At 39.2% G+C, this 26,022-nt stretch overlaps 1 protein-coding gene across 1 annotated transcript in view; it reads left to right on the top strand.

Moving 5' to 3' along the window:
* Positions 1-20,689, top strand: part of SPAG17 (sperm associated antigen 17) — a 253,988-nt gene extending 233,299 nt beyond the window's left edge. Inside the window, exons 44-48 of the mRNA XM_064372648.1 lie at positions 5,998-6,134; positions 7,527-7,711; positions 9,460-9,520; positions 12,469-12,613; positions 20,550-20,689. Of these exons, the coding sequence (XP_064228718.1) occupies positions 5,998-6,134; positions 7,527-7,711; positions 9,460-9,520; positions 12,469-12,613; positions 20,550-20,689 (668 nt within the window). The remainder of the gene's footprint in view (positions 1-5,997; positions 6,135-7,526; positions 7,712-9,459; positions 9,521-12,468; positions 12,614-20,549) is intronic.
* Positions 20,690-26,022: the final 5,333 nt, after the last annotated feature.

Consider the following 26,022-nt stretch of genomic DNA (forward strand, 5'->3'; position numbering starts at 1 on the left):
AATACAAAAAAAAAATTTGCTGGGCATGGTGGCGGGCGCCTGTAGTCCCAGCTACTCGGGAGGCTGAGGCAGGAGAATTGCTTTAACCCGGGAGACAAAGGTTGCGGTGAGCCGAGATTGTGCCATTGCATTCCAGCTTGGCGCCTGGCGACAGAGCAAGAATCTGTCTCAAAAAAAAAAAAAAAAAAAAAAAAAAAGAAGGCATGTGGCTAGACCACAAGGACCAAAGGAAAAAGTAGAGGATGAGATCAGACACAGGGGCAGAGGTGAGATCATGTAATGTTTCTAAGTGCAGTTTTATTCAAACATCAGTGGAAGGTTTTGAGCAGGGTAGTTACATGGCTAATTTTTATTTTTAAAAGATCACTCTGTGAGGATAACAGCTCGTGGCAAGGAAAGGGAGGAGTGAGAAAAAGAGCAAGCAAGGAAGACGCAACTGAAGTGGCACACGTGAGAGGTGCCGAAGACATGGGCTAAGGTGGTTGAAGGGGGATGGTGAGAAGCAGATTAATTAGAAATATATCATGAGGGTGAAGCCAGTAGGATTTGCTGCTCAAGAGGATGCGGGTGTAAGACAAAAAGAAAAATCAAGGATGATTCTTAGATTAAACCGATTGTGAGGCTGAGAATTTGCAGTTTTGACAAGTTTGCAAGTGGTGCTGATGTCGCTCATATAGGTTCATGCCTTGGGAATGACTGTCCTGGGGTGAACTCTAGAAGGTGAAAGTCAAGCAGAGGAAGAGCCAGTAAAGGCCATTAAGAAGAAGCCAGTAAGGTAGTGGAAAAACAGGAGTGCGTTTTCAGTGTAGCAAGTGATCCTGAAAGGTCAAGCAAGGTGAAGAAGGAAGATGGGGTTGAACAAGATGGAAATCACTGGTGAACTTAACAAGGCCAGCTTCTGACTATAGAGGGGCTTGAAGCCTAAGTGAAGTGGGTAATAGTTAGAATGGCAGCACAAGAGTACATAGCATTACCCTAGTTTTGCTGGAAAGACTACAGAAATGGGATTGCAGATAAAAGAGGAATATGTAGTCAAGGAAGAGATATTTTTCTAAAGATTAGGCATACTAGAGCCTAATTTGCAAATGATGATAATTTCATAGCAGAGAGAACTTGATGATGCTGGAGAGAAGAGCACCATGTTGCAAGACAGCAAGGTCCTAAAGAAGATGAGAGAACATGGCATCTTGAGTGACAGAGTTAAACTTAGATATGAACAGGTCACTTTATCCATAGCGACAGAAGAGAAGAGAGAGAATAGGGATACATTTGCAGGCAAGTTGATAGGTTTGGTATGGGTCATGATGGATGAGGGAATTACTGTCTGATTGCAAAGGAGCAGAAATAATGATAGAACATCAAATCTACTCCAGAGAAACAGGAAAGCAAACCAAGAAGGGAAAGACTGCTTGTGTAAGGTGATAGTGGTGATGAGAGACATCAGTGAGGTCAAATAATTGCCTGCTGGATATGTCAGAAAAATAAGCTAGAAGAATAGGAGGTGGTAATCCAGAAAGTGTGCTGGAAACAGATTTTGAAAATGGTAGAATTGTCGGGGTTGGCAAGGTAAAAAATGTGGCCATGGGACTTTCTGAGGTGGAAAAGGTGAAGACACGGTGTGATCAAGAATCAGATAGGACTGGGTGTTGGATGGATCATCCAGGTGGTATCATCGGGAAAGATAAAGTGGGGGACCCTCTCAGGTGTTAAAATCACCAGGGAGTAAACGGAATGATTGAGAGTGGCCAGTAAATGACAACCACTTGCAGAGGTGGTAACTAATACAGTCTGATGGCACAAGCCTCAACGGAACAAAGCTTTGAAGGAGGAAAAATAAATTGTTTTGAAATAAGAAGGACACCTACTGTACCCCCAGGTACTGAGGTACTCGAGATAAGGGACAGTAATATGACTTCACTGTAAATGGAAAATTAAATTTTGATATTAAAAAGTTTAAAGAAATTCAGAGTAGTAAGGAATTAACACAAAACAGTGGAGAAAGCTTTATGGGAGGAGTGGTCTTGAAAAATAAACAGAATTTCATAGATCTTAAGATTTAAGAGGTGAATCACCTATGACTGCCCTCATTTTACCTAAGGAAACTAAAACCTGGAGAAGTCAAGCAGTATCCAAAATCATACAGCAAATTTGTGACTGAGCCAGGGCTAGAAAATGAGTTTCAAGACTCCCAATTATCTATACTTTATTAAATTACATTTTAGATGGAGGGAAGAGAAAAGAATATTTTATTTTATTTTATTTTATTTTATTTTATTATTTCATTTGAGATGGAGTCTTGCTCTGTCACCAGGCTGGAGTGCAGTGGTGCAATCTTGGCTCACTGCAACCTCTGCCTCCTGGGTTCAAGTGATTCTCCTGCCTCAGCCTCCTGAGTGGCTGGGACTACAGACATGCACCAACATGCCTGGCTAATTTTTTTTTTTTAGTAGAGATGTGGTTTCACCATGTTGGTCAGTCTGGTCTCAGACTCCTGACATCAGGTGATCCACCTGCCTCTGCCTCCCAAAGTGCTGGGATTACAGGTGTGAGCCACCACTCTCGGCCTGAATATTTTATTTAAAAGAAAATGAATGTGTTTAAAAGCTTGAAGGGAGAAATGAACAGGAAATCAGTGTAAGTAGATCAGAGAGTTTTTATTTAGTAATAATACAAGATGATGTCTGGAAAATGCAATAGAGTCAGCTAGAGAAGGTTTGGACTTGCAAAATAAAATGTGGGTTCAGTGCTCACTGTGATAATACTGCATGGAAGTGCCCCCAAATCCTGTAGTGGCTTAGCACAACCAGTTTGTGGGCCTGTGGATGTCCATGGCAGCTCTGCCCCAGACTGGTACAAACCAGGGCAGTTTATCCTGGGAAAGGTAGTTGTTAACCACTCACCAGCACACCTCCGGCTGCAGGCAAGGTTCAGGTATATTCCAAGAAGGCCACACTGTAGGAGCTAAGGAGCCACCACTTCAGGCAAGCTGTCCTGATAGCAGAGCGTCAAAGCTCAAGGGATGCCGGCAGAAACACGTGCTGCCCCTCACAGCTTCTGCTCAGCCTGGCATACACTGCCATCTACACACAATTTTGTTGGTTAAAGCAAGTCCCATGGCCAAGCTCAAAGTCAATGAAGCAGAGAATTATATTCCATCTACAGGGAAGCCATTCTGAAAGGGGAAGTAAATAATTGTGAATCCAGCCTTGCTCAGCATGGTAACAAGGAACCACTACCAGTTCTTCAGTTGGGTCAGGTCCAGCAGTAATATTCAGATGAATGCACTCGTTGGACTGTACCAGTTGTTCAAATGCTAAAGAACCTCTGTGTCAGCTGGTAATCAGCCACTGCTCCAAGCCCCTCAAGGACTCCGTCCCCCATTATCCCTATCCCTGCAGAAGCCCTAGGCAGGCTCAGTGGGATAATAATCTGCATGTTTTATGGGAGGCAGTCTAGTATAGTGCAGAACTAAGAGTACAGGCTCTACCTCGGTTCATATCCTGGCTCCTTGTGTAATAGCTGTGTGACACCGAGCACGTTATTTCAACCCTCTATCTCTTCCTATTTCTCTTCTGTAAAGGGGAAATAATGGTATGTACATCACAGGGCTGTAAGAATTAAATTAGTTAACATATGTAAAATGCTGAGCACAGTGTCCAGCTCATGATAAACTCCATACCATATTTACTGTTAATAATAATAGTATGAGCAACAAATTAGTACTTATTAGACTGATGCATGCATGCACACAAAGCAGTAATATACATATGGCAAGGATATGAACAAAAACTATACCAAGCTACTAGAATGGTTGCCTATGCAGGGAATGGTGTTCAAAGGGAATAAATACATTAAAACATTGATCACTGAGTTCCATTCCCAGAGATTCTGATTTTGTTTTGGTCAGGAATAGGTGTTTTCTGGCATGTGGACTGGAACTCTCTATTCTTCGAAAAGCAGCCCAGGACACTTTGATGCACAAATGGGTTTGGGACACGCCGAGTAGTAAAAGGAGCAGGTTTTTTCTGGATCCAACACACTTTGGTCCACATTCCAGCCCTGACCCTCATTGTAGTTTCTTGAGCAAGTTATTTAATCCTCTGAACCTGTTTCCTCATCGGTAAAAAAAGAGACTACTACTATATTAGTTGGAAATTTTCAATTTACAACCCTGAGAATCAAAACTCAAACTCATTTGAAAAACAACAATAATAAAGGAAATTTATTGGTGCCCAAAAGCAAACCACAGAAAAGTGGCTGTGGTGCTAGCCCACGGGCATTTGGCTTCAGGCACTCTGGCTTTCCAGGAGAGTATTTGTGTCTGATTGCCTTTTTCTCTCCACATCCTCCCTGCCTCCACCGTGACCCATCCCTACTTGTTCCCGTTTGGTTTTATCCTCTCCTACAAAGGACAGGCTATGTTGATGTGGTAGAGATCATGAGCATAAAGGCCCAAGATTCTGATTCTTCCAGATCTATAACCTAGTATGCAAGATGGGGTTATCCCTGACCTCTTCAGCGGAAATATCCAGGGAAGGGCCCTCATTGGCTGGGCTTTGCTCCTCATGGTTGGGACCAGGGATGCTCTGGAACCAGATGCATGTGGTAGGAGTGCACTTAGAGATGGAGGATGGGAAGAATGCTGAGCAGTCCAAGATTATAACTGCCACAACTTCCTCATTCAGATGTAAAAACAAGTGTAGCACTCACCTGCAGATCACAGACACTCAGATATTGGTCCCCTTCCTTTTCCTCTCTTCCTGATTTGAATGCAGGAAAGGCTTTTTAACTACCATGATCTCCAATACAATTCTTATTTCCTCCTCCTGGATCTGTGGAACAAAGACACACAGCTACTGCTGCATGGATTTCCTACACTTGCTCATCCCCTCATGCAACTGAGGAACAGAACAAGTCACTGAATTTAGTAATCTGAAGATTTAATTTCCTGGCTTAATTTAGCTATACTTACTAAACCATTTTTTAGAACTATAAATATAGTAGTAGAATCAAAGAAATCCTTGGGAATTTTTTACTCATTAGTTTTAAGAAATCTTTCAGAGTTAATGTTTTATTGTGTTATATCTCATTGATTTAAGAGAAAGAACCTTTAAGACTTGGGTATAATTCAGTTTATCCTAGGCAAGCTATTGGCTTCTTAGAATCTTATATTTCTCATTTATTGAAAAAAAAAAAAGGATGCTAATAGCATCTGTACTGCCCACCTTATAGGGTTGCTGTGAGGACAAGTATTAGGTTAGGTATGTAAAATCACTTTGTAAAATGAAAAGGCATAAAATGAGAATTAACAGAAGACTTTTCTCCTTTTAAATAAGCTCTTTAAACTAAAAATAGAACTGCAATTTGACCCAGCAATCCTGTAACTAGATATACACCCAAAGGAAAAGAAATTGTTCTACCAAAAAGACACACTCACATGTTCACGGCAGTCATGTTCACAATAGCAAAGACACGCAATCAACTCCATCAATGACGGACTGGATTTTTAAAATGTAGTACATATACACCATGGAACACTATGCAGCCATCAAAAGAATGAAATCATGTTTTTTGCACCAACATGGATGCAGCTGCAAGCCATTATTCTAAGCAGATTAATGCAGAAACAGAAAACCAAAAATCATATGTTCTCCCTTGGGTAGGAGCTAAATCTTAGATACTCATGGGCATAAAGAGGGGAAGAAGAGACACTGGGAACTCCAAAAGGAGGGAGGAAGGGAGAGGGCAGGCTGAAAACCTCCCTGTTGAGTACTGTGTTCACCATTTGGACAGCATGATCGTGCAGTATACCCTTATATAACAAATCTGCAGTAACTCTAAAAGAAAAAATGAAATTAAATAAAAATAAACAAGCTCTTTGAAAAGCAAAGAGGAAAAGTTTCCAAGTTGGTTTATGTTCTTATCTACTGTGTTATTACTTCAAATGTCTTTGAATGAAATGTCCATGTGGCATAATTTAAGCTTTCTGTCTAACAGAACCAGAATCTTTTGAGCCTATGAAAATTCCAACCCAGTCCTTGCTGCAGGACGTTGCAGGACAAGCGAGAAAAGAAAGAGTGAAGTTGCCTCATTACTTGCTGAGTTCCAAGCCTAAGTCTCGACCTCTCACAAAGGTAAAATGGACATGGAACAAATTCCCCAGAGCCAATCAGCATTTGATATAATTCTTTATTTTTTATTTTTTTCAATCCTGCTCCTTCTGTAGATTTTATGTAATTCTGACTCATTGAAGTTATTAGTTTCCAGCCACTGTGTACTGCTATTGACCATCTCCACAACTCACCATGAAGGTCTTTAAACTTACGTCTCACACATGTAAACTGAGGCGGTGCTTTGCTGGAGCTGATTCATACAGGCTCCTGACAGAAATTTTATGAGCCACTTATTAAACCACTGATAGCTTGAAATCAGCCATGCTGGGAGTACTTGCACCACAAAATTAGTAAACACTAGAAATCAGAATTGTTTTCAGAGAGCCAGTTTACCAGCACACTACAACAGGCTAAAGGGATCATTGGCCACCATTGCCATGACTCTTAGGATAAAATCCAAATGACTTAGTATGAGGACAAGGCATGACCCCATTTGCTTCTTCACCCTGACCCTGAGTCAAACTCACTATAATTCAGCCATTGTGGATTTCTCTTCATTCTTTAAAAATGCCAAGCCCCTTTCTTCCTCAGAGCCTCTAAAATTAAGATTCCACCCAGTTTAGTTGGGAAACCTTCTGGAGCCCATCAGTTTTGATAATTATCTTTTATTTTTCTTTCATAGCACACTGTGTTCATCTCCATCACAGAATTTATTGTAACATATATGTAACTGACATAATTATAGTACATCTCAAACTTTAATGCATATGAATTACCTTGGAAACTTGTTAAAATACAGATTCTGACTCACTAAGTCTGGTGTAGGGCACGAGATTCTGCAGTTCTAACAAACATAGGAACAAATTCCCCAAAGCCAATCAGCATTGATGTCAGCACTGCTGATTTGAGGAATAATAAGGGCAAGAGCAATGGTTCTCAAAGTGTGGTTGCCTGACCAGCAAAATTGCCAACCCTGAGAACTTGTTATAAATGCAGATTCTTGGGCCCTACCCCCGACTAACAGAATGAAAAACTCTGGGGGTAAAGTCAGCAATCTGGGGCTTAATGATTTCTCCAGGAGATTCTGATGGATGCTAATGTTTAATGACGACTGGCACGGATGAAAGAGCACAGACTCTAGAATCAGGCAGACTTGAGTCTGAACCTTTGCTCTGCCACTTATCACTTGAACAATTACCTGTCTTTCAGTTCTCTAAACTTGACTTCCTTATCCTTAAAACAAAGCCTAAAATCCTTCCTCACAGGGCTGTTGTAAGGATTACATGAGACTGTAATCGTTCATTTCCTCCAGCAACCAAGTAGTTATTTTCCTCTGGTGACAGGGACTTTTTTTTTTTTTAGTCTTGGGAACTCCAACTAGAACCATTTTATTAATTTTTCCTTAATGCAAAGGTGCAAGATTCTGTCGCAGGAAAAGTGAACACATCCTCTTTTGCATCTGCTGCCATTAACAATGCAAAGTCATCCCCTTTTGGGTTCCATCTTCTCCCACCATCAGTGAAGTTTGGAGTGCTTAAGGAAGGACATACCTATGCCACAGTTGTAAAGCTCAAGAACGTTGGAGTGGACTTCTGCAGGTGAGGCCAAGTGACCAAAGGTCTGCTCAGGTTACCTTTCCCTACACTGACACTTGTCTTTGGTCAGCTACATCAGTAAATTTTTATTGAACTGAACTGGAATCTCCTTGAATCTTCACATTATTCATTCAGTCATTTGCACACTAATACATTCATGCATTCATTCATTAACAAATCAGTGAGTGTTTATCAAGTCCCAACTATATGGTAGATATTTCCTTGCCCTCCCATTAATCATTATCCATACTTCAGTAAAAGCAACTCACATCCTGATCTCCACTAGCTAAAAAAAGGGAGGTTGTACAAGTGTTACAACAACTAATGCACAATATTCGAAAGTCTTTATCTCAAATCCACTAACTATAATAATACCAGCTGATATTAGTTTGCACTTTATGATCTGAAAAGCACTTTTAGTTACACTGTTTCTGCATAATGGAGGCAAAGACTTTAGAGACTACTATAAAAGGAGAAACTGTGTAACTTGTTTTGACTTCCTGTAGGCTGGCAGAGGCCAGACTTCAGATCTCTTGAGTCCCACATACTTTGCTTTACTAATGCTTTGTTTTTTGTGAAATTTCAGACCTTTCCATTGGATCAATAAACCATATACCTCTATAAAACTATCCTCAATTACAAAATGTCCACTATCCATTTTGAATTAAATATAAGCATGTGTATTACTTGTGGAATGTGTAGTACATGCGGAATGTATGTTTATTTCAATTGTAATCATTTTCAGAGTTGAGTGGTAAGTCCTTCAAGAATGTTTATGATTCTGGATTCAGGATTGGAAATTAGAAGAAAATGATAGAAGTATCCAGTTTGGAAGATCCCTGTCCCATTTCAGTTATTTCAGTTGACGCAAATCCCCAGCTTCAGGAATAACCTTTGCTTCCTGAGTAACAGTGTGATGTGGAACTCAGGCCGCCAAATCACACATTAATTGTTTTTTAGGTTGTTGCCAACAAAGTGGGTGGGGAGAAATAGAGAGTCAACCTCAAACTAATAAAACTCATTTGTGCGGGTCCTGTCACTCCAGTATAACATTTTAGTTTTGGAGATTTCACTCCTCAGCTTGTTAAATTCAGCTGCAATAGAGCAGAGAGCAAGGTTGATGATAGAAGAAGCAGGGTTGGGGTCAGAGTGAAGGTAGGCTTTCCTTGGCATTTTAATTTACTCCAGGTCTTTAACCTTCAAGCAGAACCCACAAACCACAGGAAGGGAGAGAGATCAATAAGCACCATGTGTGAGCCCGGAGCTTTTCAAGTTCTTCTACATTTTCTGAGCCTTTCTGTTTCTCCTCTCCTCAAACATGCAAACCCCATACCAAGACAGAGCAAGGCTGGCTCTCATGCTCCACTGCCTTCCAAAAGAGCCTTTATTCTTCGGCTTAATGACCCGGCTGCCAGCATTTGCGTTCATGCTGGCGGCTACGCTGAAATGCACACACCAGCCAAACAGTCCCACTGCCCAAGCTTGGGCTGCTCGTCAGCAGCTAATAACGAAGGGTTGAAACTCAGGTTGGAGCCCGTTTTACGCTGATGAAAACTGTTGGAAAGGTAACTGTGAAATGGGCTCCAGATTCTTCTCCCAATTGAATATTAAGGTTGTTTTTCTAATGGTAGGGACCCCCGGCTCCTGTGTAGCAAATATTAACACCTTTCTTATTTTACAACATCCCAGTTTATTCATTGCTCATGTTTTTCATTATGGCATAGATTTATTTTCATCTTTCTGCCTTGTAGGTTTAAAGTGAAGCAGCCCCCACCCAGCACAGGACTGAAAGTGACTTACAAACCTGGACCTGTAAGTCCTACATGTCATCTGTTGTGTGTGCTTGCGTGCATGCAGGCGAATGTGGATAGGTTTCCAGCAAAGTGGGCTTTGAGGTCATTCTGCCCATTCAGTTTAAACTATGTATAAGTCTAATTTTTCTAATATCATAAGCAAAAGATTTCTGGTAGTGATAAAATATGTGGCTTGGTGGCATTCATTCCATGTAGTAACCATGAGACGGATCGTATGCAAAAACAGTTAAACTTCCAGCTGTGGAAACAATTCTGAAGCTCACCTCACTTGTCACAATATTACAGTTATGTACCATTGTATGAAAACTACCTTTTTAAAAAGTAAATCCTTATGCAAAGTGAAAAATATTTTGGAAAAATAATTATTTCATTCTTTATATTTTATGTAAATCTGGTTTGCTCTCTAGGTATTTGCCAGAGAATATTATTTAATCCCATACTAAGAAATCATACTTACTAAACTCATCAGTTGCCTCATTTCTCCAAAGATCTCTGAAAATACAAAATCAAAACCGTCAACCTATTCTGACTTTATTTGATACATCCTCCAAAATGGCATGTTTAGTAAAAAAAAATACGTATATTAATAGCATATTCCACTTTAAATTATAATTTCAGAAATACGGGATGATGTAAACACAAGTTCATCTTAAAATGTAAAAAAGTCACATTTATAAGTCTTGATAAGTGCATCATCTGGCTGCTTTAATACCCCTTTCACTTCACACTTCACTCAGCAAACTTTGAGTTCCTCCCATATGCCATTTAAAGTGCCAGGGCACAGAGGATGTTAAAAATGAATAAGACACATAAGAAGCTTACAGAGCCAGGTACACAGCGGGTACTCAAGAGATGTGTGATTGAGTGACAGAATGAAGTGGGTTAGACTGGCAGATGCATGACTGTTCATCACACATGGGAAAAATGCATAGGCCTATGAGAACAGTGAACAAAGGTATCAGTCCTGTTAACAAGCACCCAGTGCTCCCTGAGTTTGAAGCTCTTAAAGCAGCCCCAGTTACAGGCTCATACTGAAGGGTCAGTTTGGTATAGTGCAAAGTCAGTTGGCTTCTTGTCATGACTATGCCATCAAGCAGTTCAGTTAATGTTCTGAGGCTTGTTTTCCTCATCTGTAAAGAGTGAGTTCAGACCAGATTATTTCTTAGCCCCCTTCTAGCTATAATATGCTCTATAGAAAACAGTATATTATACAGGCTGAAACTCCAAACAGAAACATTTTGAGATTATATCCACTAATTCATGAGCACTGTTCTGAAGTAATTCATCACTGTACTGTGTCAAGATTTCAGAACCATCACAACATAAGGCAAGGACAAAAATCAAAACAAGCCCTTCTTCCACTGTTCTGGGAAGTTAACAAATCTCATTTTAATTTAAAGTAGGGATTATGCCAAAAGCCAAAATGGCTGTTGGATCAACCTTTGTAGGTACTAAAAACACAGCATGTAGTCTTTGAAGCTCACTCTATACTATAAGGTTTTTTTATTTATATTTTTAAGTTTTTGATAGTAGATTTTGGCTCTGGCAAAAAAATATAAACTGTAGACTTCCCCATATGTAAATCTAACCACTGTTCAGCTTGGTTAGTTGCCAACATTAAATGAATCTGCTCAGAGGCTGGGCAGACCTGCATGATGGCAGCATTCCAGCTCTCCTCATGCTGAATTTCATCATCACCCAGCCCTGCTCTGACTGCTGGACTTGGAGGAGAAGGGTCTGCTGTGGATATCCTCCAGGATGCATACCTTGAAGAGTACATTGTTGAAAAAACTGAAACATTTTTCAATTCTATTTATAAAACTATATTGAAGAAAACATTCCATTTATATCTAATAGCTTTTCATGTGGTAGTTTCAGATTTATTTTTTTCCAGATAACTGTTCCCAAGTCTGCTTTTTAACCCACCTCCTGGAGAGGCAACTTAGAAACATAAACAGCTCTCTCTTTACTGGCTAGTGTTCTTTTCAAGGAACAAGGCAAAGCTCCCATGCCTTGCTGTGTTCCTTCTTTGTTCTGTATCAGCTTTCTTCTTTGTTGGTACAATCCTCTTCCATGGGCTTTCAGAACTAAGCAGTTTGGCATTTAAGCTAATTTTGTCTCCCTCTACTGGCTTCATTACTTTATGCATCCTGCATTAGGAACACCCTAAAGTCATGCTGGTCCAGCCCACGGCCCAGGACGGCTTTGGCCTAACACAAATTCCTAAACTTTCTTAAAACATGAGATTTTTTTGCAATTTTTTTAAAGCTCAACAGCTATCTTTATTGTTAATATATTTTGTGTGTGGCCCAAAACAATTCTTTTTATTCTAATATGGGCCAGGGAAGCCAAAAGATTGGACATCCCTGCAAAGGGGTAGGAAAGTTATAGAATTCACCAAGCCTGTTAAATTAATTTTTTTTTTCTTGAGAAAGAGTCTTGCTTTGTCACCAGCCTGGAGTGCAGTGGTGCAATCTCAACTCACTGCAACCTTTGCCTCCCAGGTTCAAGCAATTCCCCCACATCAGTCTTCTAATTTATATTTATATTAGATTAAATTTATCTTTATCTGCAATAGCCCCTATTGCAGATTTCACTACTGAAAGTCACTACTGACATTCAAAAACTAGCACAGTTAGGAGTATTGCAAAATTTTGCCTTCAGTTCCATTTCCAGTAACCTGGCATTTAGCTTCCTTATGCTTTTTCCTAAATAGCACCTGGTTTGCCCCTTAAACAATTTACCCTGGATCCCCTTTATTCAATGGAATTCTACCTTCATTATGAAGTAATTCTGCTAAATGCTTATAACTACCATTTATTAGTACCAAATTTATAGACGAAGAAACCAAAGGTAAGCAAGTTTAAGTAACTTGCCCAAATTAGTGTTAAAAGCAAGGTTTGAACTCAGAGGTGTCTGGTCCTAAAGCTACTTTGTGTCTTGTAGGTGGCAGCTGGTTTGCAGACAGAACTGAATATAGAGTTATTTGCCATGGCTGTTGGAGAGGATGGGGCCAAGGGATCAGCACACATCTCTCACAACATCGAGATTATGACTGAGCATGAGATTCTGTTCCTACCTGTGGAAGCAAATATCCTTTATAGTTCAACTTGAGTAATCATATATAGTGCAGAAATTATACGAGTGAGGAAAACATGGAAGTCAAAATGCATCTCTATTATTTCTATGTTCAAAATCATAAAGTTAAATTTATTTCTGTAAGTAAGCAGCTATGTTGCGAGTAAAACAGAAAGAAAAATAATTAAGACAAAGACTATCTTCATTCATCTTTGAAAGCACCTAGCCAAACCTAAAAAATACCAACATATAGTATATGCTCAGTAACTTCAGGTTGAATAAAAATGTAAATATTATTGGCTATCTATGGAATATCAGACAGATAGTAAAACAGCAAGTCTCTATCACAAAAATATTATAATTTTATGGAAGGATAGGAGATACCTTATTATCTTTATAATAAGAAGTTGGATATTCACTGAATTATGCATACATTCCTCCATACCAGTGCTCCAGCCACACAGATATTATATAGATACCAAGTACCTATTGCCTCCAAGGTACTGTATGAAATAGTTTATCATATATAAAAATGGATAATTGGGCTCTGTCTTAAAAGATATTATATAATCAGGAGAGAGATCCAAGATGGCTGATCACTAGCAGCTTGGGATTGTAGCTCTCAGTGAAAACGCAGAGAACGAGAGGACACCACACTTTCAGGCGAATTTTTGTTGCTCATGGACCAGGAGATTCCCAGTGGAGGAGCCCCATGGGTCTCCAGCATGACTCTTGTGGCTGGCGCGGCAGTTCTTGGTGCAGAGTGAGCAGGACTGGGTCCCTTTTTGGCCAATGTTGTTTGGAGCTCCGGGAAGACAGAGTCACCTATTCAACTGATTGAAGGATGGACTCAAGAAGGGAGCTAGACCGGAGATTCCTGGGCAGAAAAGTACCATCAATCTGAACACTGCTGTTTTGGCTGGCACAGTGGATTGCTGAGATTTCGGCGCTGGGAATCAGCAAGTTGGACATACACTCAGAGACCTAATTTGAGAGAGAGATCCAAGATGGCTGATCACTAGCAGCTCGGGCTCGTAATTCGCAGTGAAAGCGCAGAGAACGAGAGGACGCCACACTTTCAGATGAATATTTGCTGCTCACAGACTAGGAGATTCCCAGCAGAGGGGCCCCACGGGTCGCCAGGGTGACTCTTGTGGTCGGCACGGCGGTTTTGCTGGCTCCTTAGCGTGCCAGTTCTTGGTGCAGAGTCCGGAGATTCCCGGGCAGAAAAGCACCATCAATCTTAACACCGCTATTTTGGCCGGCGCAGTGGATTGCTCAGATTTCGGCGCTGGGAATCAACAAGTTGGACGTCAGCTCAGAGACCTATTAGAAAGTCGGTAATTACAAAGACGACAGACGGATAAATATATAATGAAGGGAAGAAACCAGCCTAAAAAGGCAGAGAATACTCAAAATCAGAATGCCTCTGCCTCTACAGGGGATCGCAATTCCTCATCAGTAACGGAACAAGGCTTAATAGATTACGAGTGTGTTCCAATAACAGAAGCAGGTTTCAAAACGTGGGTGATAAGAAACTTCTGTGAATTAAAAGAACTTGTTCTAACCCAATGCAAAGAAACTAAGAACCTTGAAAAAAGGTTTGATGAAATGTTAACGAGAATGGACAATTTAGAGAAGAATATAAGTGAATTGATGGAGCTGAAAAACACAACACGAGAACTTCGCGAAGCATGCACAAGTTTAAACAGTCGAATTGATCAAGCAGAAGAAAGGCTATCAGAAGTCGAGGACCAGCTCAGTGAAATGAAACGAGAAGACAAGAATGGAGAATAAAGGATGAAAAGGAATGAGCAGTCTCCAGGAAATATGGGACTATGTGAAAAGACCTAATTTACGTTTGATAGGTGTACCTGAATGTGATGAAGAGAATGAATCCAAGTTGGAAAATACTCTTCAGGATATCATTCAGGAAAACTTTCCCAACCTGGCAAGGCAGGGTAATATTCAACTCCAGGTAATACAGAGAACACCACAAAGATATTCTTCAAGAAGACCAACCCCAATGCCATAATTGCCAGATTTATTAGGGTTGAAATGAAGGAGAAAATACTAAGGGCAGCCAGAGAGAAAGGTCAGGTTACCCATAAAGGGAAACCTATCAGACTTACAGCAGATCTCTCAGCAGAAACCCTACAAGCCAGAAAAGAGTGGGGACCAATATTTAACATCCTTAAAGAAAAGAACTTTCAACCCAGAATTTCCTATCCAGCCAAACTAAGCTTTATAATCGAAGGAAAAATTAAATCTTTTGCGAACAAACAAGTACTTAGAGACTTCACCACCACCAGGCCTGCTTTACAAGAGCTTCTGAAAGAAGCACTATACATATAAAGGAACAACCAATATCAGCCTTTCCAAAAATATATCAATAAGCAAAGAGCATTAACACAATGAAAAATTTACACTAATGGGCAAAACAGCCAGCTAGCATCAAATGCCAGTATTAAACCTATATATATATTCTAATTGGATAAAAAGCCAAAACCCATCAGTATGCTGCATCCAGACACATCTCACATGCAACGATACACAAAGACTCAAAACAAAGAGAAGGAGGAAGATTTATCAACCAATCTGAGAGTAAAAATAAACAAATAAACAAAAAGCAGGAGATGCAATTCTCGCCTCTGATAAAGTAGACTTTAAAGCAACAAAGAGCAAAAGAGGCAAAGAAGGACATTATATAATGGCAAAAGGATCAGTGTAACAAGAAGAGCTAACGATTTTATAGATCAACGAGACAGAAAATTAACAAGGACATTCAGGACTTGAACTCAGACCCGGAACAAGTAGACTTACTAAACATTTACAGAACTCTCCATTTCAAATACACAAAACATACATTACCACCTCACACCTATTCCAAAAGTGACTACATAATTGGAAGTAAATCACTCCTCAGTAATCGCATAGCATTTCATAGGTTTAAATGAAATATTGGTTGGCTGCTTGTTTGTTATTTTCTTCCCTTATTCCTTCCTGTCTACATCAAGTATAATTATTGGTATAAAAGAGGTTTTCAATACCCATTACTAAACTGCATTCTAGCCTGGGCAAGAAAGCAATACTCCCATTCTCTCTCTCTCTTTCTCTTCCTTTTTCTTCCTCTTCTTCATTTTTTTTTCTTTCTTTCTTTCTTTCAAAAAAAAAAAGAAAAAAAGAAAAAACAAAAAAAAGAGACCTAATTTGAAAGTCGGTAATCACAAAGATGACAGGTGGATAAATTTACAATGATGGGAAGAAACCAGCATAAAAAGGCTGAGAATACCCAAAATCAGAATGCCTCTCCCTCTACAGGGGATCACAGTTCCTCATCAGCAACGGAACAAGGCCTGATGGAGAATGAGTGTGTTCCGTTAACAGAAGTAGGCTTCAGAAGGTGGATGATAAGAAACTTCTGTGAATTAAAAGATCTTATTCTAACCCAATGCAAAGAAACTAAGAACTTTGAAAAAAGGTTTGATGAAATCCTAACGAGAATAGACAATTTAGAGAGGAATATAAGTGAATTAATGGAGCTGAAAAACACAACACGAGAACTTCACAAAGTATGCAGAAGTTTTAACAGTCGAATTGATCAAGCAGAAGAAAGGATATCAGAGGTCGAAGACCAACTTAATGAAATAAAACGAGAAGTCAAGATTAGAGAAAAAAGGATAAAAAGGAATGAGCAAAGTATCCAAGAAATATGGGACTATGTGAAAAGACCTAATCTACGTTTGATAAATGTATCTGAATGTGACGAAGAGAATGAATCCAAGTTGGAAAATACTCTTCAGGATATTATTCAGGAAAACTTTCCCAACCTAGTAAGGCAGGACAATATTCAACTCCAGGTAATATAGAGAACACCACCAAGATATTCCTCAAGAAGACCAACCCCAAGGCACATAATCGTCAGATTCATTAGAGTTGAAATGAAGGAGAAAATACTAAGAGCAGCCTGAGAGAAAGGTCAGGTTACCCACAAAGGGAAGCCTATCAGACTTACAGCAGATCTCTCAGCAGAAACCCTACAAGCCAGAAAAGAGTGGGGGCCAATATTCAACATCCTTAAAAAAAAGAACTTTCAACCCAGAATTTCATATCCAGCCAAACTAAGCTTCACAAGCGAAGGAAAATAAAATCTTTTGTGAACAAGCAAGTACTTAGAGATTTCACCGTCACCAGACCTGCTTTACAAGAGCTTCTGAAAGAAGCACTACACATATAAAGGAACAACCAGTATCAGCCTTTCCAAAAATATATCAAAAAGTAAACAGCATTAACATAATGAAGAACTTACATCAACTAATGGGCAAAACAGCCAGCTAGCATCAAATGGCAGTATTAAACTCATATATATTATTAACTGGATAAAAAGCCAAAACCCATCGGTATGCTGTATCCAGACCCATCTCACATGCAACAATACACAAAGACTCAAAACAAAGGGACGGAGGAAGATTTACCAACCAAACGGAGAGCAAAAATAAATAAATAAATAAAAAGCAGGAGTTGCAATTCTCACCTCTGATAAAATAGACTTTAAAGCAACAAAGATCAAAAGAGGCAAAGAAGGACATTACATAATGGTAAAAGGATCAATGCAACAAGAAGAGCTAACGATCCTAAATATACACGCACCCAATACAGGAGCACCCAGATACATAAGACAAGTTCTTAATGACTTACAAAGAGACTTAGCCTCCCACACAATAATAGTGGGAGACTGTAACATCACATTGTCAATATTAGACTGATAACGAGATAGAAAATTAACAAGGATATCCAGGACTTGAACCTCAGACCCGGAACAAGTAAACTTAATAAACATTTATAGAACTCTCTACTTCAAATACACAAAACACACATTCTTATCAATACCATATCACACCTATTCCAAAAGTGACTAAATAATTGGAAGTAAATCACTCCTCAATAATTGCATAGCATTTCATAGGTTTAAATGAAATATTGGTTGGCTGCTTGTTATTTTCTTCCCTTATTCCTTCCTGTCTCCATTGTTAAGCACAATTATTGGCATAAAAGAGGTTTTCAATTCCCATTTTTAGGCTGCATTCTAGCCTGGGCAATAAAGCAATACTCCCATTCTCTCTCCCTCTTTCTCTTCCTTTTTCTTCCTCTTCTTTATTCTTTTTTTTCTTTGTTTCTTTCTTCCTTTTTTTCTTCAAAAAAAAAGATATTATATAATCTAGTAGCAGAAATATTCACATTTTATTCCTATTTTGTACTTCTCCAGTGGCATGAACTGTGTACTGCTTGTGTTATAGTTCTGTATTTATTTGATATTTGAGCTGGGTCTTATAGAAGGTGATAACTTGATTGAAGGCAACTTTAAGTACAAAGAATGAACAAAACCATGGCAACAGGAAAGCTCCAGGTGTTTGGAATGATTGGCAGGGAGTTCAGCATGCCAAGAGCTTGAGTATTAGGAATGTAGTGGGAAAGTAGGTTGGTGTCAAGTTGTGAACGATCTTAAATCCTTGGCTTGAATTTTATTATTTAAGCAGCAGTGAACCACTACAGATTCCTGACCCTATGGGTGATAGGATGAGCATAACTTTATTAAGATAAATCCAATGTTATTGTGCAGGACGTGTCGAAGGGGAACAACTGGATGTGTAGAACCACCATTAAAAGTCTTCCTAAATGGACCATGCATAAGAACAAGAGCCATGGTGGGGTGGGGGGCAGGCAACAGTCAACGTAAAAGAGGGACATGAACGAAAGATATGGTGGGGGAAGGAAACTGCAAAATCTGAGGTAGAAGCCATTGATGGATGCAAGAAAGAGGACAAAGAGTCCAACCACAGAGTTTGGGCTGAGGTCATGAATCATGGCTGTGAAATATTAAATCTCAACTGAGAAGCCAGAACTGAAGATGTAATAATTTTAAACATCGTTTACACAGAGGTGATGACTGAAGGTAAGGGCAAGGAGCAGAAATTTTGAGTCTGTTTAGGAAGCAGGAGGAAGAGGGCCAGTGGAGACAAAAGCAGCAATTAGAAGAGCATGAAATACTTCAGAAGCCTTAGGAAGAATTTCAAGGAAAAGACAGACACAATTAAGATGCTATTGAGATGTCAAAGAAAATTCAGATTTAGTGTTAAATTTGGTTGGGACAAAAACTAAATTGCAAAAAGTAAAGAATGACTGTATTAAGAAAGCAGGAACATCATTAGCTACGGATATTCTGTCAAGAAAATTTAGAAAAGAGCAAGAGAATATGGTACCTCAAGCATGCAGCAGAATATAGGAAGGATTTTCAGTTTGGTGTGTACTATGTATGATTGTAGGCTGCCGAGCGTGGGACAGGAGATGTATCAAAAATATGAATGAGGAGAAGTAACTGAAACTGCAATATCCAAAACAGGGCGAAAGAATAATAAAAAACAGAGCTGAAGGATTAGTCTTGGCAAGAAAGAAGCTGAAGATAGCTGAGGATTCAGACATTCTGAGGTGAAGGAGAAAGTTAAAAGAACTTGTGTCCAATGACACTGATGTCAGTAAATGAAGTTGAGTTCATTGGTTCATCTATGTTTTCAAAGATGCAGAAAGCCCTGCCTTTATGTAGCTTACATTCAGCGGGAGGACAGACAATACGCAAAGTAAGTAAACCATAAACAATGATGGCAGTAAGTACAATGGAGCAAAATATGAAGGAGGAAAGAAAGTCCTCACTGGGAAGGTCTCTCCCTCCCTCTCACCTTCCTTCCCTCCCTCCTTCCTTTCCTGTTTTTCAGTAATGATGACAGGGTTTTTGCATTGTGACAGAAGGAAACTAGCCAAAGAACTAGTTTTTTCCTCTGGGAATTAAATCAAGTGCCCTTGCCCTCCCCACACAGGTTATTAGATGTGGATACCTGAATCACTGCTGCTGATCATGGGAATGAAATCATTTGCATTTATAATACATTTTCTATTTCCCTGCTTATAGATTAGAGAGAACCTGTCAAACACAGATAGATAAAGGGCAAAAAGAATCTTACCAGATCTTTTATCTACTTACTTCCAATGTCAACAATGATAGTTCATAGCCCATTTCCCAAGATCTGTCCCTCTCCCCACCAAAAAAAAAGCATAAAATCTGTCATAGATATGGTTTGGGGATTGACCATGCTGATGGCTCCTTATAGAAAGCCAGTGACAGTTAGGAGAGAAATGTACACTAGGGTGAACAGAAGACATACTAGACATTGACATATCCATCTTCTAACACCTAAGCCTGAGCATGTAGAATTTGCATTGGATAGACGTGTTGAGAAATGCTGAGTGTATGATTGCTGAGAAATGCTGAGTGTAAGATAAAATTATATTGTTTGTTAAGAAGAATGATGGCAAAGAAAACCTAGCTCCCCCCATCCCCCAAGGGGAAACTACTTGGGGCTTTTTAAAGTAGCAAGACAGTATATGTATATCATACACCAGTTAAAACAATTCTTTAAGCATGGGATATGTGACCCTGCCCCCGTGGCTCCCTCATGGAGAATACTTTCTAGTTGGTCTTTGATCCGTGGTAAGGAGGCACCAGGTGCCTGCCTAGTTTATTTTTGTTCCATGAGAAAACACTGAACACCTGTTTGTTAATAATAATCACCTGTTCAGAGAGACTAACTGTGTGGGTCAAAGTCTGCTCGAGGCCCTCAGTTCAGAATGCTGTCGGTCCCCTGAGGCTCTCAGCTGGGAAGGCTGTTGGCCCCCGGATAGTCCCACTTTGCTGTTCTATCTGGGTGTCTGCTCCTTAATGACTCAGGACCACCTGGATGGGGGTCTCAACAGTCAAGCTGAACTCAGTATAGACGAGTACCTAAATTTGAACTAATGTTGCTAGATAAGAAATTCTATGAATCGAAAACATTATTTGGGTTTACATATGTAAATCATTTGGTCATGAAAAGCATAGCTCTTAACAAATATTTTACCAGTTTTAACAAGCAGCAATTATGATAAACGACCAAAAGACTTTCCCCAGGGAAAAGAAAATCCCATGGTCCGGAGAACTTCTACAATTTCTTCCTCTGCACTTGGAGTCTTCATGTCTCGTGAAGTTTCTCCACATTAGGAACAGTAAGTAATAAATGGGAATTTCATTGTCAAACATTCAAGTTTGAAGTATTAGACCCCAGGTTTCTTCTCCTCTTCTTGTAGTCAGAAACCCATAAGCCACCTAGCCTGAATCAATGAAAATATCTGTTTCAATAACTATACTAGTTACTCCTTTATATATATTATAAAATCTAACCCTCATGCTGTCTAGAAGGTAGTTTTTCCAACTTTATAAATAAGAAAACAGAGGCTCAGATATTTCTTAAATGGAAGAAGTAAAAATCTAAAGTACTTCAATATGATTCTAAAGTCCATTCTTTAAGCACTGATTTCATTGTGCAGATAAAGTTGATCTTACCCTCTAAAAAGCAGCACACAAACACAAACAGCAAGGTGCCCTTAGAACTTGAGAGTTTACAATTAAACCAGTGTTTTTCGAACTATTTAGACCCAAGACTCCTTTTATAGTCTTAAAAATTATTGAGGATCCCAAAGAGCTTTTGTTTATGTGGGTGATACCAATATTTACCAAATACGAAGTAAAACTGGGAAAATTTTAAAATTTATTTTAAAATAATAAACCCAGTTTACTAACATAAATAACATTTTTAAATGTTATTTTGAAATGAAATGAAAAATAACTATTTTTGATCACAAAAATGTAATAAGGGTAGCATTGTTTTATATTTTTGCAAATCTCTTTAATGTCTGAGTTAATAGAACACAGCTGGATTCTCACATCTGCTCTGTATTCAGACTGTTTATCATTCGCACGTCATATGCCCTCTGGAAAACTCCACCCTATGCCTACGTGAGAATAAGAGAAAAATGCAAATAACATCTTGTAATAGTTTCCTTGGGCTGCCCTAACAAAGTACCACAAATCAGGTAGCTTAAAGCAACAGATATTTATTCTCTCACAGTTCAGAGGGAGAGAGGTCCAAAATCAAGGTGTTAGCAGAGTTAGTTCCTTCTGGAGGAATAATCTGCTCTATGCATATCTCCCAACTTCTGGTGGTTGCCAGAAATCCTTGGCATTCCTTGGCTTGTAGTGGCATCACGCCAGCATCTACCTCTGTCTTCAGATGGCATTCTTCCCTGTGTATTTATCCGTGTGCCTCTCTCATTGGATTTAGGGGCTACTCTAATCCTGAATGACCTCATCTTAACTTGATTACACTTGTAAAGACTATTTACAAATAGGTTCTACTAGACATGAATTTCCATCAGACATGGCCAAACCCAGTACAGCCTGCACTCTGGTGCCTCAAAATTCATGTTCATCCCAGGTGCAAAATACAGTTCTCCATCCCAATATTCCCAAAACACTTAATCCATTCCTGCATTAACTCTAAAGTCTCATCTAAAGGTCACCAACTCCAAAAGTCTCAAAGCTCATCATCTAAATCAGGTGTGGGTGAGACTCTGAGGATGAACTGTCCTGGCCTTCTTTCCATCTACAGACCTATGAAACTGAAAAACAAGTTACCAGCTTCTAAAATACAATGGTGGGACCACCGCAGGATACAAATTCCCATGCCAAAAGGGAGAAAATGGAAGAATAAAGAAGTCACTGTCTATAGCAACTTTGTAACCCAGCAGAGCAAATCCCATTAGATTTTAAGGACAGAATCTGTGGCTCCATCTGCCCTGTATACACATGGAGACTCCACCAATCCCAGCCTCTAGGCCCTCAGAGATTCCATTGGCCCCACCCTCTGAGCCCTCAGCCTTGGCCCTCTTGCAACAGTCCTACCCTCTGGTCAGCCCGTTTCCTGCTTACAGAATTCCAGAAATCTGACAGCCTTTCTTCATTTTGTACTCTCTCTCTCCCCTTCAGTCCAAGCTGGCAGTGTCTCTGCTGATGTAACATTCTCACCCTCCCTAATCTAACCTCATTTAACTAACTACATTTGTAAAGACTCTATTTCCAAATAAGGTCACATTCACAGAATCCAGGTGGACATGAATTTTCGGAGAGCAGTAATCAACCCAGTACATATCTTAATATTGTAGTTTTGGACTACACCTTGGGAACCACTAAATTAGGACATAGTTTATTTCAGTTCTCATTAGTGACATTCAGAAGTTACCCTAAAATGAGAAGTGGTACAGTCTGCATCTCTAGCTGGACAATTCTGAAAACTATGGAATAGCTCTCAAAGATTCATAATTCCTGTTGGCACCAATCTATCAAAAGTAATTCATGCATCTACCTAATAGATGAAATATCTTAAATAATATCTTTATGCCTCTTTGTGCATATTATTGCAGAGTTGGTAAGGTTAAAAAGATGCAGTAACAGTAGTAACTTTAAACACTTCACAATAATCCTGTGTGGGTAGGTGCTATTCTACCCATTTTATAAATGAGGAAAAGGTTAGGTAATTTGCTCTATAGAAGCTGTATTAGTTGTGTGTTGCTATGTCATAAACCACCCCAAAACAGTGGCTTAAAACAATAAATATTTATGATCTCATAGCTTGTGTGAGTCAGGAATCGGGCACAGCTCAGTGGGGTCCTCTGGTTCAACTGGGAGTGAATCTGCTTTCAAGCTCACTCAAGCAGCAGTTGGCAGGATTCAGTTTCTTGCATGCTGTTCAACTGAGGGCCATAGCTCCTCACTGGCTCTTGTCTGGCAATTGCCACTCAGTTGCTTGCCATGTAGGCCTCTCTTTAGGGAATCTCACAACATGGCAGCTTGGTTCATCAGAACAAGCAAGCAAGCAAGCATGAAGAGCCAGAATGAATTCAGTGCTTTATAACCTAATCTTGGAAGAGACAACCCATTACATTTGCTGTATTCCATTCACTAGAAGCCTATCACTGGGTCCAACCCCATATTCAAGGGGAAGGGATACACAAGGGCAATACTACCAGGGTTGGGCACAGTGACTGTTACACATGTACCGTGTTCTAAAAACATACCAGGGCTGCTTGGATCCCAAAAACCTTAGAAATAAAGTGAAAAGGCTTGAATATATGAGGATATTACCTTTAAGAACCTTAGCCCCATCTCAAACTTAGGATCCTAAATTGTGAGGAAAGTGGGTAGATTGCAGATGGTACCTGTAAACCCATGTGGTTTCTTCCTAGGCTCCTGCTCACAATCTCCCTCTCTTCTGAAGGCTAATCTGGCCTGAAAAGGCTGCGTTGAGCAGGCTCATTTATAGCCGATAGGTGAATAGAGTCCCATATACAGTCCTGTACCTACCAACAGATACCATTGCTTTCCTGGGCACTGTCCTAGATTCTCTGCTAGAGGTTTGCTAGATTTCTTTAGAATAAGATATGATTTAAGACACTTGCCATTGAGAAACAATTTAATACCAAATATACAAAGCACCTAGCTTCCAGCCAGAGAATTTCAAAATTGTTAAGCATATTTTCTCTAAGTGGATGGATATATACATACATATTTTTTAAAAACAAGCTTAAGTATTTTACTCCCAATAAACCATTCAAGAGCCTTTTTTTTTTTTTTTAAACCAAGTCTCACTCTGTTGCCCAGACTGGAGTGCAGTGGTGCGATCTCAGCTCACTGCCACCTCAAGAGGCTTTTCTTTATAGTATTACAGAATTTCTATAGGTAACTTACTTCACAATATGCAAGACACATTAGTCATTGAATGGTTTTTATATTAAGGATTATATACAGCCAATGGCTAAGACAATGAACACTGACTTAATGACTAGAAATTTGCTGGCTTAAAATATACTTTTTAATGCAACTGTTGACCTTAAACTTTTAGGGTTAAGGAGTTTCAAGTATTTTGACCAAAAGTTTTAACTTAGCTAGGTTCTGTACATGTCACTTTATCATAAAAGTTCCCCTTCTCTTTGGTTAGTATAGTACTTATCAGACAGAAACATCTTTATATTCCCTACCACTATCAGGCTTTTCAATTACAAATGGTGGCAAAGCTATGGGAAAACAGCAACTTCTAACATAAGAGTAATTGTTAGTAATGTATACATCTAGAATGCCCTCCTGGAACTTGTTTTGGTTTGGAAACCATCAAAAATGTTACTAGAAAATGACATTTACATTCTGATGAACAACTCTAAGGATATTGACTCAACCTGTTCTCATCAAAAATAACTATTTTTCAAGAATTAACTCCTCTCCCTGGTGGCAGGAATAGCTGCCTAAACATTGACTCCTTGTAAAGCACCTAGAATGCATTATCCTGCCTGGCTGTTCTCTTGCCTTTCATAGTTATGCCTTCAGAAACTCTGTGCCAAAATTTAATTATTTATTCTGCCCAACAAATAACACCACTGCATTCCTTACCTCATTTCAGTGATTGTGTTATGCTCAAGAACATTAAGACCTGTGGTTTGGGACACAAATCGCCAAGCCACAAGAACTGCAGCTCTGAGCCTGGGAAGAAAATGGTGGCCCCACAACACAGTAACTTGGTTGAAATGATCAAATTCATAGATAGAAACCATAGTTATAAGGCTTTGGGATTAACAACAACAAAAAAGATAAAAACCAAAACTGTCTCAGGAAGATACAGAAAGTCTAAACAGGCCTATAACAAGGAGTATGATGTAATTTATAAACTTCCCCCAAAGCCCAGACCCAGAGGTATCTGTCAATATCTTTTCCTAGAACACTCCTACTTCCCCAAATCCCTACCATGAAGATACACAGTAGACAAACCCTTGAACAACATGGGTTTGAACCACGTGGCTCCACTTAGATATAGATTTCTTTCAATAAATATATTGAAAAAATTTTTGGAGATTTGAAACAATGAGAAAAGTTGCAGATGAAAAAAATAGTTTGAAAAAATACTTTTGTTTATGGAATATAAAAAAATTATCACGAATGCATAAAATATATGTAGATACTAGACTATTTTACCATTTACTGTTATAAAATACATGCAAATCTATTATTTTATCAAAATGAACACACACAAATACAGATAGATAATACATGGTGCAATTCAGTTGAGAGATGTAAAAAAAGGAAGGATGCAGTATTAAATCATAACTGCATAAAATTAACTGTAATACACAGTATATTACTGAAGTAATTTCACAGCCACCTGCTGTTGCTATTGCAGTGAGCTCAAGTGTTTTGAGTATGCACTTAAAATGCTGTGTGACACTAATCACCTGTGCATGAACAGTTCATCTCCCCAGTAAACTGCATATCACAGTGCTCTCAAAAAGCAGAGAGAAGTCATGACATTACAAGAAAAATCTAATTGCTTGATAGGTACCACAGATTGAAGTCTGCACTGTGGTTACCTGCCACTCCAGACAGACGATTCATTTTATAAACAGATGATATACACTTATAGTATTGATAAATATGGCAAATGTATTTTCTCT

This window comes from Aotus nancymaae, unplaced genomic scaffold (genome assembly GCF_030222135.1).
Source record: "Aotus nancymaae isolate 86718 unplaced genomic scaffold, 86718_ANA_hifiasm-v0.15.2.pri h1tg000007l, whole genome shotgun sequence".
Lineage (NCBI taxonomy): Eukaryota > Metazoa > Chordata > Mammalia > Primates > Aotidae > Aotus > Aotus nancymaae.